This window comes from Pelophylax lessonae, assembly GCF_965119305.1.
Source record: "Pelophylax lessonae genome assembly, chromosome: 6".
Taxonomy (NCBI): Eukaryota; Metazoa; Chordata; class Amphibia; order Anura; family Ranidae; genus Pelophylax; species Pelophylax lessonae.
The window spans coordinates 260796985-260816666 of NC_138773.1; the positions used below are offsets into that span (position 1 = coordinate 260796985).

A 19682-nucleotide genomic window follows, 5' to 3' on the forward strand; every position below is an offset into this window, starting at 1 on the left:
CTCCACCGTTTCTCTGTGGATATAGGAGAACCTTCCAGAAGATCAACCATCTCTGCAGTACTCCACCAATTAGGCCTGTATGGAGAAGTGGCCAGATGGAAGCCACTTCTCAGTATAACGCAATTGATAGCCCGCCTGGAGTTTGCCAAAAGGCACCTGATGGACTCTCAGACCATAAGAAACAAAATTCTCTGGTCTGATGAAACAAGGATTGAACTCTTTGGCCTGAATGGCAAGCATTATGTCTGGAGGAAACCAGGCACCGCTCATCACCTGGCCAATACCATCCCTACAGTGAAGCATGTTGGTGGCAGCATCATGCTCTAGGGATGTTTTTCAGCGCCAGGAACTGGGAGACTAGTCAGGATCAAGAGAAAGATGAATGCTGCAATGTACAGAGACATCCTTGATGAAAACTTGCACCAGAGCGCCCCGGACCTCAGACTGGGGCGAAGGTCCATCTTCCAACAGGACAAAGACCCTAAGCACACAGCCAAGATAGCAAAGCAGTGGCTATGGGACAACTCTGTGAATGTCCTTGAGTGGCCCAGCCAGAGCCCAGACTTGAACATCTCTAGAGAGACCTGAAAATGGCTGTGCACCTATGTTCCCCATCCAACCTGATGCAGCTTGAGAGGTCCTGCAAAGAAGAATGGAAGAAACTGCCCAACATTAGGTGTGCCAAGCTTGTAGCATCATACTCAAAAAGACTTGAGACTGTAATTGGTGCCAAAGGTGCTTCAACAAAGTAAGAGCAAAGACTGTGAATACTTATGTACATGTGATTTTTTTCCTTTTTTATTTTTAATAAATTTGCAAAGAATTCAAACAAACATCTTTCACGTGGTCATTATGGGATATTGTTTGTAGAAATTTGAGGAAAATAATGAATTTAATACATTTTGGAATAAGGCTGTAACATAACAAAATGTGGAAAAAGTGAAGCTCTGTGAATACTTTCCGGATGCAATGTAAATACCTTTTCTCATCAGCAGTATATAGCAGTCTTGTGACTTATTTGAGTGTCTGGTTAAAGCTTGCAGGAGGAGTTTTCATTCTGCTCTGACTGTCCTATGAGGCTGCAGGACCCTGAACCCTCTATCTGGACAGTGCTGTACATATACTGCGGCGGTCAGCCCCTCCTGGGCAAAGTGACGTACCGGTACGTCACTCGCCCACGAGCCAATAGGGGGCGAGCGCGCGCCGCCGGAGGCACGCTCCCGCCCCCTTTCGTTCCCTGACATCCCTGTGCGAGTGACCGGTGCCTCCAATGTCCGCCGGTCACTCGCGATCTCCCGCTGGAGAGGGAGAAAGGCAGGCGGCTAATGTAAACACAGCTGTCTGTCATTCTCCCTGGTGTAAAAGCAGAGATCATATGATCCTGCTATGTAGGATCGTATGTCTCTGTGGTTACATCAAAAGCCACGCCCCTTGACAGTTAGAAGCACACCCCTAGGGACACACTTAACCCCTTGATCTCTAATAAAGTTAACCCCTTCCCTGCCAGCAGGGCCGGTGCTAGACTATTTTACGCCCTAGGCAAGACCAGCTACTTGCGCCCCACCCCCCCCCCCCCCCCCCAAAAAAAAAAAAGGGAAGGGGTTAAAAGCTTTTCTATGTCCCGCCCAGTGACCCTGATCTGATGGTTCCTCCATGTTATGCTGTTGTACCCAGTAACCCCCATATTCCTCCATGTCACACCTGGGGACCCTGATGTCCCTCTATGTCACACCCAGGGACCCTGATGTTTTTCCATGTCACATTCTGGGACCCCAATATTCCTCCATGTCTTGCTGTCATACCCACTGACCCCGATGTTCCTCCATGTAGCACCCAGGGACCCCCGTGTTCCTCCATGTAATGCTGTCATACCCAGTGACCCCAATGCTCCTATATGTCACCCCAGGGGCCCCTGATGTTTCTCCATGTCATACCTGGAGAGACCCTGATGTTTTTCCATGTCACACCTGGGGACCCTGATGTTCCTCCATGTCACACCTGGGGACCCTGGTGTTCCTCCATGTCACACCTGGGGACCTCAATCCCCCATGGCACACCCAGGGACCCCAATTCCTCATAGCACACCTGGTGACCCCAAACCCCTTTTACACCCGGTGACCCCTAACCCCCATGTCACACCTGGGGACTCTGATTCCCCATGGCACACCTGGTGACCCCAATTCCCTTTCACATCACACCAGGGATCCTCCATGTCACACCCAGGGACCCGGATCCCCTGTTCTGGGGACACTCACTGGGCGGTATGAAGAGAGTGGCCTGCACTCTCTTCTTCTTCACTGTAATTCCTTTTCCCAGGATGCTCCTCTTCTGGACCACAGTGCTCACCACAGCCCCAACAGGCTCCTGGTGGAGGAAGAAGCAGCAGTTAGAGAGCTCCCCATCATCACCAACCTCCTCAGACCATTCCAGTAAAGGTGTCGCCCTCCAGTGCCGAGCTCCGGCTCAGGTTCAGCTCTCCTCCGCTCCCTGCTTAATACCGACCCAGGGAAATGACGACTGCCCACCAGCTCAGTGCAGATAATCACTTCCTGCCTGGGGTTTAGGCCGCTCAGCTCCAGCTGAAGAGGATCATCATGCAGGCAGCACTCCGGTGGGCTCCCTTCCTGCCTTCTGGGGCCCCCCCAAAGCCAAGGCTTGGTGGTTCTGCCACTGCCCCAGACACCTGGCATCTTCCTCTGTCCCTTCTTCCTCCCCCACTGCCGCCCCTCCCCTCAGCCCAGAAGGATCATTAATAAAGGAGAGAGAGTGCCGACTCCTGGCTGCGCCCCTAGGTGGCAATGCGCCCTAGGCGACTGCCTAGTTTGCCTAGTGGAAGCACCGGCCCTGCCTGCCAGTGCCATTTTTACAGTAACAGTGTATATTTTTAGCACTGATTACTGTAGTAATCTCACTGGTACCCCCAAAAGTGTCAAAAATGTCAGTCAGGGGTCCAATCTGTCCCCCACAATGTCGCAGTCCCGCAAAACGCAATCGCAGATCGCCGCCATTATTAATTAAAAAAAAAAAACAATAAAAATTACATAAATCTTTCCCGTAGTTAGTTAACGCAATAATTTTTGCGCAAACCAATCAAAATCCGCTTATTGCGATTTTTTTTACCAAAAATATGTAGCAGAAAACAAATTGGCCTAAAATGTTAGAAAATTTAGATTTTTACAATTTTTTTAATTTTTTGTTTATAGCGCAAAAAGTAAAAATCGCACAGGTAATCAAATACCACCAAAAGAAAGCTCTGTTCGTGGGTAAAAAAGGACGTTAATTTAATTTGGGTACAGCATCGCACAACCGCACAATTGTCCATTAAAGTCACGCAGTGCCGAATCACAAAATAGGCCCTGGTCTTTGAGCAGCTAAATCCTCCGGGGCTTAAGTGGTTAAGGGATTTTACCTGCCAAAGAATTTGTATTTCTGTCCATCCAGTTCTAAGAATTACAAAGTTCAGCCACACAGAAAAGCCCAAAGCCATGTCTGTCAGGGCAGGAGATCTGAATTTTGTCTGCTGCAGGCAATACTTATAAATGTTGGCCCTCCCACCAGCCTGTGACTGAACAGTGAAAGGAGAAGCAGACTCAAAAGCCCATCTCTCTATCACTCTGTTATCTCTTCTTATCAGCATGTCCCTTATTTGTACAATTTAAAAAGTGAACAAATATGTATAGACACACAAGCTGTAACTTCAAATAACTATATTGTTAATTTTTTTCTTTTATTACCTGGAAGAGTGTTGAAGTCATCAATGAGATACATGTGCTCAGTATCTGGGTCGGAAGCTATTAGATTTAGTTCCCTTATGAATTCTTGTTGAGTTGGATCTGTAGCATTTACAATTCCAATTGCATACATTTGGATATTAGCAGCCCGAGCTTCCCGCACGGCTATGTCTAACTTCACAGCTTCTCTCTTGTCCGTCTGACCATCTGTGAGAACAATGGCCACTTTCCTGACTCCTGACCGTGCACCAAAAAATCCTTCCTGGGTGGCCTTTCGAATGGCAGTTCCTGTATAGGTGCCCTCTCCCATATACATCATCTTTCTGATGGCTTGCTTTACATCTTGTTGGGTGGTGAATCTATTCAGGCCAAACTCTAGACGCACCTCCAAACTGTAGAGCACAAGTCCTATTCGGGTGGCATTTCGGCCTACAGTCACTCTATCCACAAGAGCAGTTACAAAGTCTTTGATGATTTCAAAGTTCTCCGGCCCAACACTCTCAGAACTGTCTATCACAAAGACAAGCTCCATAGGTATTTCCTTACATTTAACACCACAACCTGCAAAAAGGAAAGAAAAGGCGTGTTTACAGGGAAATTTACAAGATATAAGCTCAATTTATGAAGCTGTTTTGCTTTTTCTCAACTGTTTTTTTTCTTGGTACTGTTCCTTACATAATTAATACTTTTAATGGGTCACTTTACAAAGGGGTTTAATAGGCTCTTTTTTTAGGCCTGATTTGTATGTAGTGGTGTCAGAGGCGTAACTAGATCCTTCAGGGTCCTGGTGCAAGAAATCATGAAGGGCCCCCCGGACCCCTGGTCGGGGCCCTTCACTTTAAGTCTGGGGCTCTTCCCACTGATCCTGGGGCCCTTTACTCTCGTTGCTGGCTCCTTTATTACGGTCCCGCAGTGGGACCCTTTCACAAGTTCTACAGTGGGCCCCCTTTCTGAAAAGGAAGGAGCTGGTAAATTACATATTTACCAACCCCTTCCTGGTTCTCCATTGTGACACATCCCCTGCAGCAGCAGGCAGGAGAGGGAACGGAGCACAGTGGGGGGGGGGGGCAGCACAGTAGGGGGTGGGGGTGACCAGGGGAGCACACAGGGGCCCAGAGACAGCAGGACACAAGTGAACTGGATAGGAGGAGTGGCGGGGGCAGAATACAGAGGAACAAATCTTATCCATTTTCCTCTTACAGCTACAGGAGGAAAAAGGAGGACAATGATTTCTCTACATGCTGCCCCTGCCCACCCCTCCTATCCAGGTGTACAGGGGAGCCGCAAAGGCCCCCTGGAGCATGGGGCCCGGTTGCAATTGCAACCCCTGCAACCCCTGTAGTTACGCCCTTGAGTGGTGTGTCACTACCACATATCAATGGATGTTATGATAAAAAAAATGTAGAGGCAATTATCAAAGATTGCTGCATAGGTTCTCACTCTTTAAAATAACAAGAGCTTTAGGATCAGCATGGAAATAAACATCTACTGTTGCCTGTATGAAGGAAGAGACATATATTCTTATATAAGTAAAAGTGTTGCAACCCCTAATGCCATTGGCCTAAAATCAGATGCCTCCTCTGCTACCTTGTTACTACACGATGGCGTTTATTTACTAAAGGCAAATCCACTGTGCACTGCAATTGCACTTGGAAGTGCAGTAGCTGTAGATCTAAGGGGAAGATTTGAAATGAGGGGGAGCTCTGCTGATTTCTATAATCCAATCATGTGCAAGCAAAAATGCTGTTTTTTATTTTCCTTGCATGTCCCCTTCAGGTCTACAGTGACTGCAATTCCAAGTGCATTTCCAAGTGCACTCGCAGAGCACTTGTAGTGCACAGTGGATTTGCCTTTAGTAAATAACCCCCTATGGTAGCATAGTCTTCTACCATTAACTGTAATTGTTCTAAATTCCTAGAACATAATAAAATAGACTATTATGCACCAAAAAAACCCAAAAAAGTGTTCTTCCCAACTTCTTGGTCTGATAAAACATAATCGTTGCAACACCACTTGTGGTATTATACCTGGCCTAGTAAAAAACTAACCATACCTTTGCAATATTGCACTTTGTATGGCAAGCTCCATAAGAAATAGGAGATATGAAGCTCCACAGATATTTTGGGCATTGAAATGGGATAACTAAAAACAGATAATCCAGACTACTGTAGGAGGCAAGATTTGAGCTGACCCAAAAGAAACAAAGGTTGAGATTGAATTAGAAGAATAATGTGGTAGAAAAAACAGGTGTTTGGAGTGCAAATGAATTATAATTTTTCATAAAACACAACTGAACTGTAGAGTTACATCAACTTTGTTATCTAGAATACGAATAACGTTTTCCACTGTAAAATGAAAAGAAAGCAAATGACCTACTAATAATGTTACTAATGCCTATTTTCTTGTGGTGCAAGGGACCTTTCACACGGGCGGACTGATTAGGTCTGCCTTTCAGTTTTATGGGTGAACTAGATCGGACCCGCTAGTCTTCTCTATAAGGCAGCAGGTGTGTCCTTTAAAACCAGCTGACATCCAATCCAATTCTATTGGCTAAAAAGAGATGGATGGGGATCTGTTTCCTATCCATCTGGCGGATCAGATGGTCGGGTGTAAACTGATAGGCGGTGTACATTTACATTCAACTGCCCCTAGAGGAGAAAGGGCTGTGTCTGTGTCTGCTCTGCATAAGCGGAGAGGACACAGACCAGCCATCCACCTACGCAGCAGGGTTTAGCAGACAGAGTCCCCGATGAGCAGGTGAACTCCAATGGAGCCTGCCCCATGTGTAAGGGGGCCTTACATATGCTGTTAACATAAATATGTTTACTTACCACAGATTTCCTTTATCATCTTAATTATATCTTCTCTCTGTGTAATAAAAAAAAGCTCTTTAACAGACTATAGTTAGTTGATCATATGCAACATATCTTAAGTACATTCCATTAATACTAGCTGACATAAGTTTTTTGGGCTTATTTAATAAGGCAGTACAAAGTGTAATGACTATACAAAGTGCATGGAATCCAGTCAAATTGCAGTCTACAGTAGGTTAGTCAAAAAAAGATTGTTAGTCGCTGCTTTCGATTAGTGCACTTTTCATTCAATCATTGTACTTTCTACTTAAAGTCCATTTGCCAGCTTGACTAGTCATTCATACTCTAAGATATACTTACTGTTAACCCAGCTTCTCCTTTAGTGCCTTGTCTGCCCTATAAAAAGAAAATATTGGATTGCTGTTGAATTAGGTAGCTGTTGTGCGTATACAGAATTATTAAAGATAATTTCTAAAGTCATATTTCTTAGATACAGCAAAGGGGTTTATTTACTAAAACTGGAGAGTATTAGATTGTCCTGTGAGGAGGGAGAAAGAGCAGCGCTGCTACTCTCGGGCACAGCTCTAGATCGAAATTGGGCTTGGGTATGTATTTAGGTGGGGCTGGGGGGGGGGGGGAATGAACATAAAAGTGTTTTTTACTTTAATGAAAGGAATGCTTTAAGGTAAAAAACTGTAGCCTTCAGATTAGAACTACTTAAATGGTCAGGACAGTCCTAACGCTTGTACAGCCAACTATATTTGAATGGTTTAGATCCGATTTGGAGTGTGTTTTGACAAACATTTTCTGATCACTCTGTTGCATGCTTCTTCAATGGTATATGAGACAGTATATATCTTACTGTTTCTCCTGGGGATCCAGGGTCTCCACTATCACCTTTATCTCCCTTTCTTCCTCTTTCGCCAACAGAGCCACGGTCACCCTGAAAAACAGCAGTTTTATATTTCACTGTAAGATTTTATTTAGGACAACATTTACAATTAGAAATATTAAATGCATGAAACTATGCCCTGACCTTTGGTCCCAGAAGTCCTTCTCCTGGAGGCCCACGAGGTCCTGGTACACCTTGAAATCCTTGTTCTCCCTAAAAAGTTAATTACAGTTGTTAGTGTAGCACCCTCCGAGATAGGTGCTAGAATGTAGTTAGTTTATATAGTGTGGTCTCCTGCTTAACAGGAGATTGCTAGGTAAAACACAGCATATGATTTTCTGCTTAATAGGAAAGTAACAATTACTTAGTGAAGGTAACCTGTGGGACTCACAGTGCCGCTGCTGTGATTGGCTCCTCTGTATCCAGGCAACCTTGGAAGGTTCTGGGTGAACAGGCGTGACCCATGCAGAGCAGCAGCATGAATATGAATGCCCTCTGAGTCAATTACAGGGAGTGGTACCTCTGAGCATGTTGGGTGCTGGTATTTATATTTAGTGAGCACATGAGATCTGAGTCTTTCTCCATAGAGGAGAGGTCCAGTTGGGGAGGGTGCCTGTCACCTCTCCCCAGCACAGGCTGCCATGCGGCCTCAGGTGGGAGGCTTAAGTGCCTGAACCATGAATGCTGAAACCTAGAGTTCTCCTGAGAGCTGACTGAGGAAGGATGTCCATGGATCCTGTCTGATATCACAGAGAAAGGTGACCTTGTGAGTACAGACCCCCAAGGTCCTAGAGACTGGTGTTGCTGAATCTCCTTCTGGGTGCTAGAAGTCAGCTTCTGGGTGTGGGCTAAAGGGGACAACATCTGGTGTCTGGACTTTGCTTCTTTCTGTAGTCTGCTACACAGTTCTACCAAGAAAGCTGTCCTCAAGTGTGAATAGATCAATTGGAGTAACCCACTAAATCCCCTTCCCCTATCCAAGTTCCTAAACTAAAATAAAACAAAAAAGAAAAAACACCACAACCCCTAGACTTGTCATTGGAGTAACAAGTGGAAGTTGTGCACCTGGCTGTGGCAAATACTATGTGCCTGGCTGTGGGGTTGAAACAAGGAAAGATCTGGGAGAATACCAGCAGTTCCCTCGGGGGGGGGGGGGGGGTAGCGCTACATTGTTATTAATATATTTTATTTTTTTCTTACAGAGGTACAGATGTAATTATGTTTCTATGAACCCTATACCATTCCTACTCTTTCTTTCTCTTACTGCTAAAACAGATATATAACACAAGAGATAACAATGATCTAAGCATTAGGCCTATCGGTAACTTCAAAAATCTGCATGTTTTGAAAAAAATGTTAAGTGTTGTGCACACATTTTCTTTATTTATTCATAATAAAATTTGAGATTTTTTTTTTTTTTAAAGTTAGGTATATAAAAAAAAATATTTAATATTTGCATTTTGAGTCAGCAAGGGGAGCTTTAGGTTCCTTTTAAAACTTTTTTCTCACTGCACCCCTGTTGAAAAAACTCATTAGCTCAAGCAGAAATCTAGACTCTCTGGTGCCTGAAACAGAGGAGTAACTTATCCCTTGCTGGATAGCTGCATGTACTGTAATATTCCAATAAGAAACATCAAGCCTCAAAGCACTCAGCATTTGTTGTGCTGTTTTCTCAGCTATCTCATAGTGCTTTGGGAATCTATTGCCATGTATGAAATTTATTTACCCAACATAGCAATCAACTTCAGTGTCAGTGTCGGGTATGAACACTTTTGCACCACCAATACTACCATAGTCACTAAATCTTAACAGACCAGCCAATGTAACTGACTTTGTTCCACATGGTCTGCATCTAGTCCAAGTCCAAAAACACAAACATGTCACAGTTCACTAAATACATGTTTCATAGAGAGCTCGCCAAGACAGGTCTCACCAAGTTTGATGACAAACCTGAAAACTAACAAGGCTGGAAATTGACCTTCAAAGCCACTATCAGTGAACTAGATGTCACAACTAAAGTGCTTATCAGGTGGCTAAGTCCTCAATCTGCTGAAAGTATCAAAAGACTCAAAGCTATTCACATTGACAACCCTGCCATAGGTTCATCACTTGGATCGAGGAACATGGAAGAAAATAAAGTTTCCTTTCCTCCCTTTTCATACATTTGTGAGTTCATTAGGAGAATTTCAGATACTGAGAATGATCAAAGTTTCTCCGTTGGGAAGTCCAACCCTCTTGGTCCGCCTGCAAGCTCATGCATTTCAAATAGAGACTGCACAGGTCCAGTGTCTCTGAAAAGGATTTTAATTCTACCTGAAACTACACATGTCCCTAAAAAGACTGATCAGAACAAAAAAAAAAAATCGAGAACCTAAATCACCAATGTTCCATACATAACAAACCACACCTGCTTAGAAAGTGTGTGTCGGTTTTAGAAAGAAACCCTTACAAGATCGCAGAGAGCTTTTAAAGAAATTTAGGGTTTGCTTCAAATGCTGTGCTTCCACAGAACACCATATTAAAAACTGTAAAGCTACTATTAAGTGCATAGAATGTGACAGAGATGATCACATGCAAGCGCTTCATCTATTTCAAGACAGTTCCACATTATCTACAGGTAATCCTCCCAGGGCAAAGCCTTCATCAAACAATGCCTCATACTTCAGTTTTCTCAACATGTACAGATGTCTGTGGATGTGACAAATCCACTGCCAAAATATGCATAGTTTTTGAATACCCCAAGGGTCCACCTGAAAAAGCTGTAAGATTGTTTACTGTTCTAGATGATCATAGTAACGGGTCTACTAGTAGATCAAAGCTTTTTGCCCTGTTAAACATAACAGGAGATGCCTGACCATACACCATGGGTACCTGTGCTGGCATTAATACAGTTTTAGACAGGAGAGCCACTAGTCTTGAAGCAGCTCCCATGATTGACAGTGTAGCAATACCATTGCCCACCCTCAATGAGTGCAACCAGATTCCAACCAACAGGAGAGGAAATCCCTACTTCTGCATCTGCCTCTTGCCACTCTCACTTATGGGAAATAGCTAACCACATACCAGAAATGCTGATTTCTCCTGCTTCTCAGCAGAGATATCCCAAGGGTATACAAGGCACAAACCAGCAAGCCACATAATGCACTATATGCCTAGTGCCTGGACCTAGGCTGGGTCATCATACGCAACGTCCGTCTGGGTAATGTCAGGATGTCTTCCACAATGTCTCCTTTCAAGACACGTGTCCTGCCAAATGGTTGCATTACATGTTTTAAACAGTGCCCACCTCAGTACCATGTCAAAGACAAAATTTGTGGTAAAGGGATGCAGCAGTTCTTTACACAAAGGAATAATTACAAGGTCCTTTATTTCTGGGATGATAATGTTGTCACCACAGTGTTTGATGTAACAACTAAAGATAATGAGCTGGAAGCCTCCATGGAAGACAAGGAGTTCCTAAAAACTTCTAGTAAAGATTTCTATCAAGGACAATTTCAACAGCTGGGTGGCACACCATTACCATTTCATGCCTCAAGAAAGAAACTACCATGTAATGTTCAGCATGCAGAAGTGCAATTCTACTTTACAGTAGAAAAGAAAACCTGAGATAAAAAAACACCTTGTTGATTTTATGCAAAAGGTGTTTGAGAGCAATCATGCTGAGCCTACATCACGTCTCAAAGAAGGAGAGGAATGTTGGCACATCCCATGATTTGGCATTTACCATCCTCACAAGCCAAATCAGATCAGGCTGATCTTTGACTGAAGTCCTGGATTTGAAAGTCTTTTCCTCAGTGATGTCCTTTGCAACAGGCCTTATATGAGTTTTGCTTCACTTCAGACAAGAACCATTTGCTGTTATGGCCAACATTCAATAACTGTTCCATTGTTTCATTGTTCGAGAAGACAACAGAAACTTCCTCAGGTTCTGACAGTATTGCAAGAGCGACAAACTCATTACAATGTACACTAATTCTACATTTGAACTGATTAATTCTGAGTCTGATAAGGAAATTAGAGCTAATACCAATACACTCAACACTTCTGTGAACTCGAACAAAAGGCTGAGTTCCCACCATTTTAAATATCTTTCAAACTGGTCTTCTGTTGTACAAGCTATTGCACAACTTATCAAGGCTGCTCATCAATTTTGAACCAATACTGAGGAAAATAAAGAGTGTCACGGATGGGACATCTGTAAAGGCCCTCCCACCATCTAGGAAAACCTACAAGCAGAATAAGTAATCATTCAATGTGTTCAACATGAAGTGCATTCACAAAAGATTAGGAAAATGAATGGACTCCTTAAAACCTTAGAACCTTCCTAAGGATTGCCTGCTCTGCAAACTGAACCCAGTGATTTATCACGACAAGTCACCTCCAGTTGGAGATTGCATAAGGAAGTCCAGTCTGTTCAGCGAGGAACAGAATCCCTGTATTTTTCCACGTCAACATCACATCACTGCACTGCTGGTTTGACATCACCACAAGCAAGTTCAGCACGTTGTCAATGTCTTCTGTAGCCATTGAAAGAAGGAGTATTTTTGCAACCTTCAACGTCATGGTAGATGGCAAACTAGCAAACCGAACCTACAAGTGGGAGTAATAGTCCTTTTGAAAGAAAAGGAACCGCAGCCATTGGCCGATCGCTCTCATTACAAAGAGTGTGCCAAGCAATGATGGAAAGGTAAAAGTCAAGGTGATTAAGGAAGAATCAGCACAACTCTACTTCAGGGCTATCAACTAACTAGTATTTATTTTGCCAAAGGAAGGGAATTTGTCTTCTAAACCAATGACTTGGTTCAAAGGGAGGTAACACAAGATGTACTAGTGCATGTTGCTGCTTTACACTCTGAAGATAGACTTATGGACTGTCTTCTGTGACCCTTACATATACCGGTAGTTTTATAGTACATTAATATTTGCATTATTATTCTCTTGTTTTGCCTCTTTCAGGTATTCCTGAAATAGAGTATTCTCTTAATATTTGGGATGATTCCCCAAGAATGAAGTAGGTCCAGGCCTTTTTCCAGAGAAGTAATTATGTGAGATGAGCCGTTCCTCTCCACTGTAATCTTAGATGGATGTTTCCATTTATAGGGAAGGTTATGATTCCTTAGTGCCTTTGTTATGGTAGACAGCTGTCTCCTTAGGTTTAGGGTGTGCTTGGACAGGTCAGCATATATCTGGATGTTGGAGTATGGGTCAGGGAGCTGTCCTACGGTCCTGGCTTTAGCAATGATTGCATCTTTAGACTGGTAGAAGTGCACTCGCAGGAGTACATCTCGTGGTGTCGCTTGTGGGAGAAAAGACGGCTTAGTGACCCTGTGTATGCGATCAATCGTGAGAGATCAAGGGGGGTCGCTCCAGGTAGTATGACTGAGCATAGGTCAGTGGCAAATCCATTTAGGTCAGCCTGTTGTACTGATTCAGGGATGCCATGCAGCTTGAGGTTGTTCCTCCTGGAGAAATCTTCAAGGTCTGCGATTTTAGCTCTTAACCAGTGTCTTTCCTCTTCATGAGCCTCTACCAGGTCATTGACTGTAGTAGTCATATCTGACATTGATGTTTCCATATTGTGGACCCTGTCTCCTAGGGAGAACACTTCTGCAGTGAATTTTCTAGTGAGAGACACAATATCAGTTTGCAGGGATGCATGGAGAGAGAGCAGCATCTCCTTAAGTGTGGTGTCTAGTACAGGCTGGTTTGTAGTAGGGAATGATGCTATGGGACATTGTTCTAAGATCTCATGATGTAGGGGATGAGAGGTGCGGCCTGTGTCTGAGGCCTGGTCACTAACTTCCAGCCTCAGCCTGGATTTTGCTGGGCTGCTGCAGGAAGGGCTTGTGGGGGTCGATTTTGGGGGAGAAAGGGTACCTGCAAGGTGATGTTCCCCATTGGAAGGCTCCTCCGGAAGGTCAGTGTAGTGTCCCGTCCCCCCTCAGAGGCAGCAAGGCCTGGACCGGAGGCGCCATCTTGTTGACCGCCTCGAGGTGGAGGGGGGAAGAAAGCTGTCAGTTTGCGAGGTCCCTTCTCCTCCTTGCGCTTCCTGGACATTGCTGGATAGGCAGAGGGCGAGATACAGGCAGATGGTGTGTGGATTCTGTCGTTTCAGTGGTGGATGGCTGGATAGATCTGCTGGATGCCGGAGCTCTGGATTAGGCATCCATCACGGTCCCGCGCTGGCCACACCTCCCCTTCTCTTAATATTTGGACTTGATTTTCAATTGTTTAATATTTGAAACCATAGATTTTGACAGGGAGTATCATGGTACACTTGCATTGTTGTTTGTTCTCCTTTAAATAATGTTGTTCTTTTATCACGCTGTAGCTAGGAAATGCTGTTAGTCTCACAGTTCTTCTTCTTCGTGCTTTAGTCTCCATTCATCACTATGCGTTGTATTCAATACATTCATGTGCTGTATTGTGCTGGAGCAAGGCACACTTAGATATTTTGACCTATTTGATGTTCATCTGTTATGATCTTCACAACTTTTTGGTTTAAAACTTTATATGATCAGCAGCATGTCCTTTGGATCAAGCCACTGCCTGCCAAGCTACTGAGACTGTAAGTAAAGCTAACTCACCACAACTGGACCAGTTATAGAGATCAGACTTTCAGTGCATAGATGGCAGAACATAACTGCACAGGTATCAGGATTTACATTACTGTGTCATCTTTGGGTAGGCATCTTTGTACAGGAAGTATAGAAATATATTTCTGTTGGTGCAATAATGATATGGAATGAAGCACTTTTTTACTCTGGGTCAGAGCTAATCCTCAGATTGATGGTCCAGAGCAACTAATAAACATGCTGATACACTGTTGATCACTGCCCTTAAAACATATCACTATTCACAAACAAAAACAATTAGTACAAGGTTCCATCTTACCTTTGATCCCTGAATGCCTTCACCAGGGGGACCCTGAGGGCCAGGGAGACCAGATTTTCCTAGATTTCCCTTTGAAACAACAAACAGGTAGATTATTAGAATAGTTTTCAATTTTGGAAGAAAATAATGGAAATATTTGTTCTGATTTTGCCAAATCAAATGACTAAAGGCTAAAATAATTAGTAGCAAGTGGTATGACATCATATATTTATAGTCAAATGATATAATAAAAGCTGTAAACTAATATGGATGTAGAATGTTGAATTGCTGAAATAAATCTGTGCAGATGATGCCATATTTCCCTATGCTGAATTTTAAAAAGATTACTTACTTTTGGTCCTTGTAATCCTTCACCTGGAGGACCTGGTAGACCAATAGGACCTCTGAAACCTGGATCACCCTAAGGATGACATTAAGGCTCATTCACTTTATGTGCTCATAAGAAAATGAGAATGAGTAACTACTCACATGCATTTTTTAAACTGTACCTTTGGTCCTGGTAATCCAAACCCTTCTGGACCTGGTTCACCTGTTGGTCCTGGAAGCCCTGGCATTCCCTAATTAAAAAGACAATTTTAAGAGAAATAATTATGGTAAACAAGTAATCAGAGGTGTAGGGAAGGAGAATAAAAACAACTACCTAGGGATTAGACAACACTGACTGGATGGGTGTAGACTTTACAATAAAGCAGACATTGTGGCTAAGTGGTTGGCTATTAGAGCACACAAACATCATGAACTCAGTGCTAAGAGTCCAGTTACATCACGAGATACCAGGGTATTTGAGAACACTTTTCTGATAAGTGTACAGATTTTATTTTGCAAAATATATGGAGGGATTTGACTTTCTTTCTGCTTGGCAGATGGTGCATACCAGTGGTTCTAAACCCAAGTTATGCATACTCTTAGATGGTATTATGACCTTTGTCAAGGAGTACATCATCATGGATCGTTTCCAATACAGTGGATTGTCAATCCACTGGCCAGGTTGCAATGTCAGAAACTAGTGCAAGGATCATAGGGTGATTGGTGGACACTGCTCTCCACAATACATAAGGACACAGTATATTGTGACTACAAAACTTGCTCTGCTCCTGAAGTGTTTAACTATCCCAAGACTGATTAAACAAGCAATGTGTTTGGGAATCCAACTGTGTGTAACCTAGTTGCAGAGGAGCTGACTGACAGATACATTGAAACTTTTTTGTGTGTCACAGCAATGTAATGTTGTGATTTCCGTGTTGGAAATACGTTTTGCAGGGAAAGATGAATGCAGCAGACAGATATTTTTTTTCAGGATTTTCTAATAACTTGTGATGGTGTGTGGGGGAGTAGAGAACAAAACAGGGTAAATATGTAGGGGCTAAGAGGAAAAACAAAAAACACTCTATATAGGAAATATGTGGGAAAATGTAGCAACTTTTTAACCACTTTACCACCGGAGGATTTTCCTGCTAAAAGACCAGGGCGATTTTTTACTGCGTAACTTTAACGGACAATTGCGCGGTCGTGCAAAGCTGTACCTAAACTAATTTCGCGTCCTTTTTTTCCCACAAACAGAGCTTTCTTTTGGTGGTATTTGATCACCTGTGCGATTTTTGATCATGTGCTATAAACAAAAAAATAGCGTAATTTTTGCAAAAATAACAATATTTTTCACTTTTTTTTATATGAAATTCCCCCCCAAAAAAATGTAAAAATCAAAATTTTTTAACATTTTCGGCCAATTTGTTTTACGCTACCTATGTTTGGTAAAAAAAAATCGCAAAAAGCGTATTTTGATTGGTTTGCGCAAAAGTTATCGCGTTTACTAACAAAGGGAAAGATTTTTGTCATTTTTGGTGTTTTTTTTTAACGAGTAATGGCGGCGATCTGCGATTTTTTTTGCGGTACTGCGACATTGCAGCGGACAGATCGGACCCTTGACTGACATTTTTGACACTTTTGGGGGTACCAGTGACATTACTGCAGTAATCAGTGCTATATATATGCACTGTTACTGCAAAAATGACACTGGCAGGGAAGGGGTTAACTGTATTGGACAGGGAGGGGTTAAGTGTGTCCTAGGGGCGTGCTTCTAACTGTAGTGGGACATTGCTATTGGTGTAAAAACAAAGATCAACAAAGATCTTCATTTTTACACAGGGAGAACTGACAGGCGGCTTGTTTACATAAGCCGCTCTGTCTTTCTCCCGCTGTACCGGCGATCGTAGTGTGACCGGCGGACATCGGGTCCGCCAGTCACACTCCCGCACTCCTCCGTGAACGAGCTGAGGCGGGCGCGCGCCTCGGCGGGCGTGCGTTCGCCCGCTATTGGCTCTAGAAGGAGTGACAGGCGAGTGACGTAGACCTACGTCACCCTGCCTGGCCGGGGCCGACTGCCGCAGTAAATATACTGTGAGCAGTCAGCAAGTGGTTAAATAGCTTTGATAAACTGGAAAGTCTTATTCCCATTTTTCTGGAAACATTTGCAGTTTATATTTCAGTACATCTGTAGGTCTGACATCAGATGGATAAAAGGCAATTTGAAGTACAAATCATTTTTTAGCCTACGTCTTAAAAGATATTTGAGGTACAGGATAACCATCCACTGGTGTAACCTTTTAAATTGCTATTCTATATATTTCTGTTTCTGATCCAAATCACAGGAAGAAATAAACCATTCTCATTTTCAGTGAGGTCATCCCTCCCAGTCTATGGAATTTGGTACTGTTGTCAAATACACTTTGGAGGAAATTTTCTAAAACTGGTGCACACAGAATCTGGGGCAGCTGTGCATAGTAACCAATCCACTTCTAACTTCAGCTTGTTTAATTAAGCTTTGACGAAAAAAAATAATAGATTGATTGGTTACTATGCACAGCACCGGATGTGTGCACCAATTTTAACAAATCGTCCCCTTTGTTTTCTTTTTGTCCCTATCCATCCCACTGATGTAACACTGGCAAACAGATTCAGAGGGGTTGGTTTACTAAAGGCAAAAACTGTTGCAAATACAGCTCCTCCAGAGCTTAGTAAATGAGATGGAGTTCTGCTGACTTCCATCATCCAATCACGTGCAAGCAAAAAGTATTGTTCTGCTTCCCTTGCATGTGATTGGGTATTCTTTGCAAAGTGAAGCTTTCCTTCATTTGCAAAACTCCGAAGGCACTGCACTTGCAAAGTGCACAGTCTATTTGCCTTTAGTAAATTAACCCATCTGTTTCATTCATGCAGTGGTAGACTAGACTTAATTCTGTTGCTAATTCATCCAAACACAAAACAAAATATTTTACTCACAGGTGGTCCTGCAAATCCATCGCCCTTTGGTCCGTATGGTCCGGGTGGTCCTGGACTTCCTCTATCACCCTACAGAAGGATATTCAGTTTTAGGAACAGAGGCACACTTTTTAAAATTGGTCTTTTAGTAATTTAACAAGTCTCCATAAATACATTCCTAACATGTTAAAATATACATACAGGTATTAAAAAAAAAACAATAGTTTAATTCCAGTCAAGTGACTTTGTCTGGCTGAAATTATTTAGTCATTCGGCAGTAGGCAGAAGGAAGCATTTTTAGTCCTCTCTCTCACAATGATCAGACTGCAACATTGTAACTTTGTAGCAAGTCACAAGGTAAGGGGCTTCAGCAGGAGATAAATTGTGCCAAACAGAGCACATCCTAGAACAGTAGAGGCACTAAGAATACATGATTGTGTCATCTTTAAATCAGCAGCTCAGTCCAGGAAGCAATGCTGACCCTGGATGATGGCTAAACATAGATGGTGCTGTCCTTCTGGAAAGAAAATCAGTTGAAGTTATTGCCAGGTACAGTAATAAATACCTGCAAATGTTACACTTACACATTACTTACTGTTTTTGATGGGTCCCACTTTTGTTCTGATCACCTAAGCGATCCAAGCAGATGTTCCCCACAATTACAGGTCCCAAAATACTGCTGGACCATTCAAAAAGCTTGGGCATGTACAGTGGGCAGACAGCTGTGAAGCAGCAAGCTGTCACAGCTGGGTGCCCACAGTTAAGATGCCAGCATCAGGGACCGAAGACTGGTGGAAAAAACTGCTTGGGTGGGCACAGCGGATCCTGGGACATTTGAGTGTTTGTTTACAGTTTTTGTAGCTGGTGACTTTTAATTTTCAGATATTTTACTGGAGCTTCTCTTTAAAATATTAAAGTGTTACTAAACCCACATTATAAAAAACTATCAATAAATGGTGTATTAAATACTGTTCATACTCACTCAGTCATTATGAGGTTTGTTTTCTGTAATCTGCAAAAAAAAACCTGGTTGATCCTGCTATTCTCTATCTCCACTTTCTGTCTGTCCATGTCCCCAATTCAGTTAGGGGTTTTGCAGAGTAGTGTTGGCAGCTCTGCACATGCTCAGTTTTCAGTGAGTTTCTATGCTGAGCCTTTCCTCCCTATCACATCTGAGCAGCCCATGTGACTATAGAGTCACACATGAGTGTATACACAATGGTAAATGACAGCCCACTCCTTCCCTCCATCCCCATGCCCATGTACCAGCTAAACACATTGGTGGCGGGATATTACATGTAGATTGATGAAGGCTTCAACTCCCTCTTCTAATACACAAGCTGGAGGGGTGTGAAACAACTTGTGACTGCCAGAAATCCGCCCACACCATATAATTGCCAAAAAATAATAAAGATTAGATTTCAAGTATGTATTTTATTTAAATGAAAAACAGTTTATTGATATTAATTATTAATTTTTACTCTGTATTCCAAAGGCTGTTTTTTTTAATTATGAACATGTGACCAACAGTAGAGGAATAGAAGCTCCTCCTTTGCAGATGTTTCCTTGCAGACAGGCTAGGTAAGAGCTGGATAATGTGACAGCTGTAAATCAACTAGGAAAAAGGTACTCGGATGTTTTTTTTTTTTTTTTATAATTACAGTGTCATCATCCACATACAGAAAGTGAAGGGACAATGAAAATTAAACAGTGTGTGTTTAATATCACTGTAGGTTAGTATCTGTCTATTTATGCATTGTGGCCTGTTTTAAATTATAATTTCTACTAAAAGTTTAACAAAACTATATCATATAGGTCCAAAATTTCATGGCCCCTTCAAAAGTCACTCAATCTATGCTCCTATATCTTATGTTAGAACTGAGATGTGGTGTCTTGAATTCCTGATCTGGGGACAATTCATAAATAGGGTACAAAACTACTCAAAAAGTAAAAACAAACATGGCGTACACCTCAAAAAATGTGAAAGTACATACTGTATGAACATTGGGATCAACATTACATATGAGTGCACAGTATGTAAAAACATAATCCTGGGGTACATTAGGAATGTTACTTTTTGAGATGTTTGAAATA

The 19682-nt window shown here is 42.7% G+C and overlaps 1 protein-coding gene across 1 annotated transcript in view; it reads right to left on the reverse strand.

Annotated features, from left to right (window-relative positions):
- The window catches only part of COL28A1 (collagen type XXVIII alpha 1 chain), a gene marked incomplete at both ends in the record, with an annotated part of 119163 nt that overhangs the window by 13655 nt on the left and 85826 nt on the right, over positions 1 to 19682 (reverse strand). Inside the window, 9 exons of the mRNA XM_082259978.1 lie at positions 3735 to 4292; positions 6563 to 6599; positions 6905 to 6940; positions 7407 to 7487; positions 7581 to 7649; positions 14331 to 14399; positions 14662 to 14730; positions 14819 to 14887; positions 17610 to 17678. Of these exons, the coding sequence (XP_082116104.1) occupies positions 3735 to 4292; positions 6563 to 6599; positions 6905 to 6940; positions 7407 to 7487; positions 7581 to 7649; positions 14331 to 14399; positions 14662 to 14730; positions 14819 to 14887; positions 17610 to 17678 (1057 nt within the window). The remainder of the gene's footprint in view (positions 1 to 3734; positions 4293 to 6562; positions 6600 to 6904; positions 6941 to 7406; positions 7488 to 7580; positions 7650 to 14330; positions 14400 to 14661; positions 14731 to 14818; positions 14888 to 17609; positions 17679 to 19682) is intronic.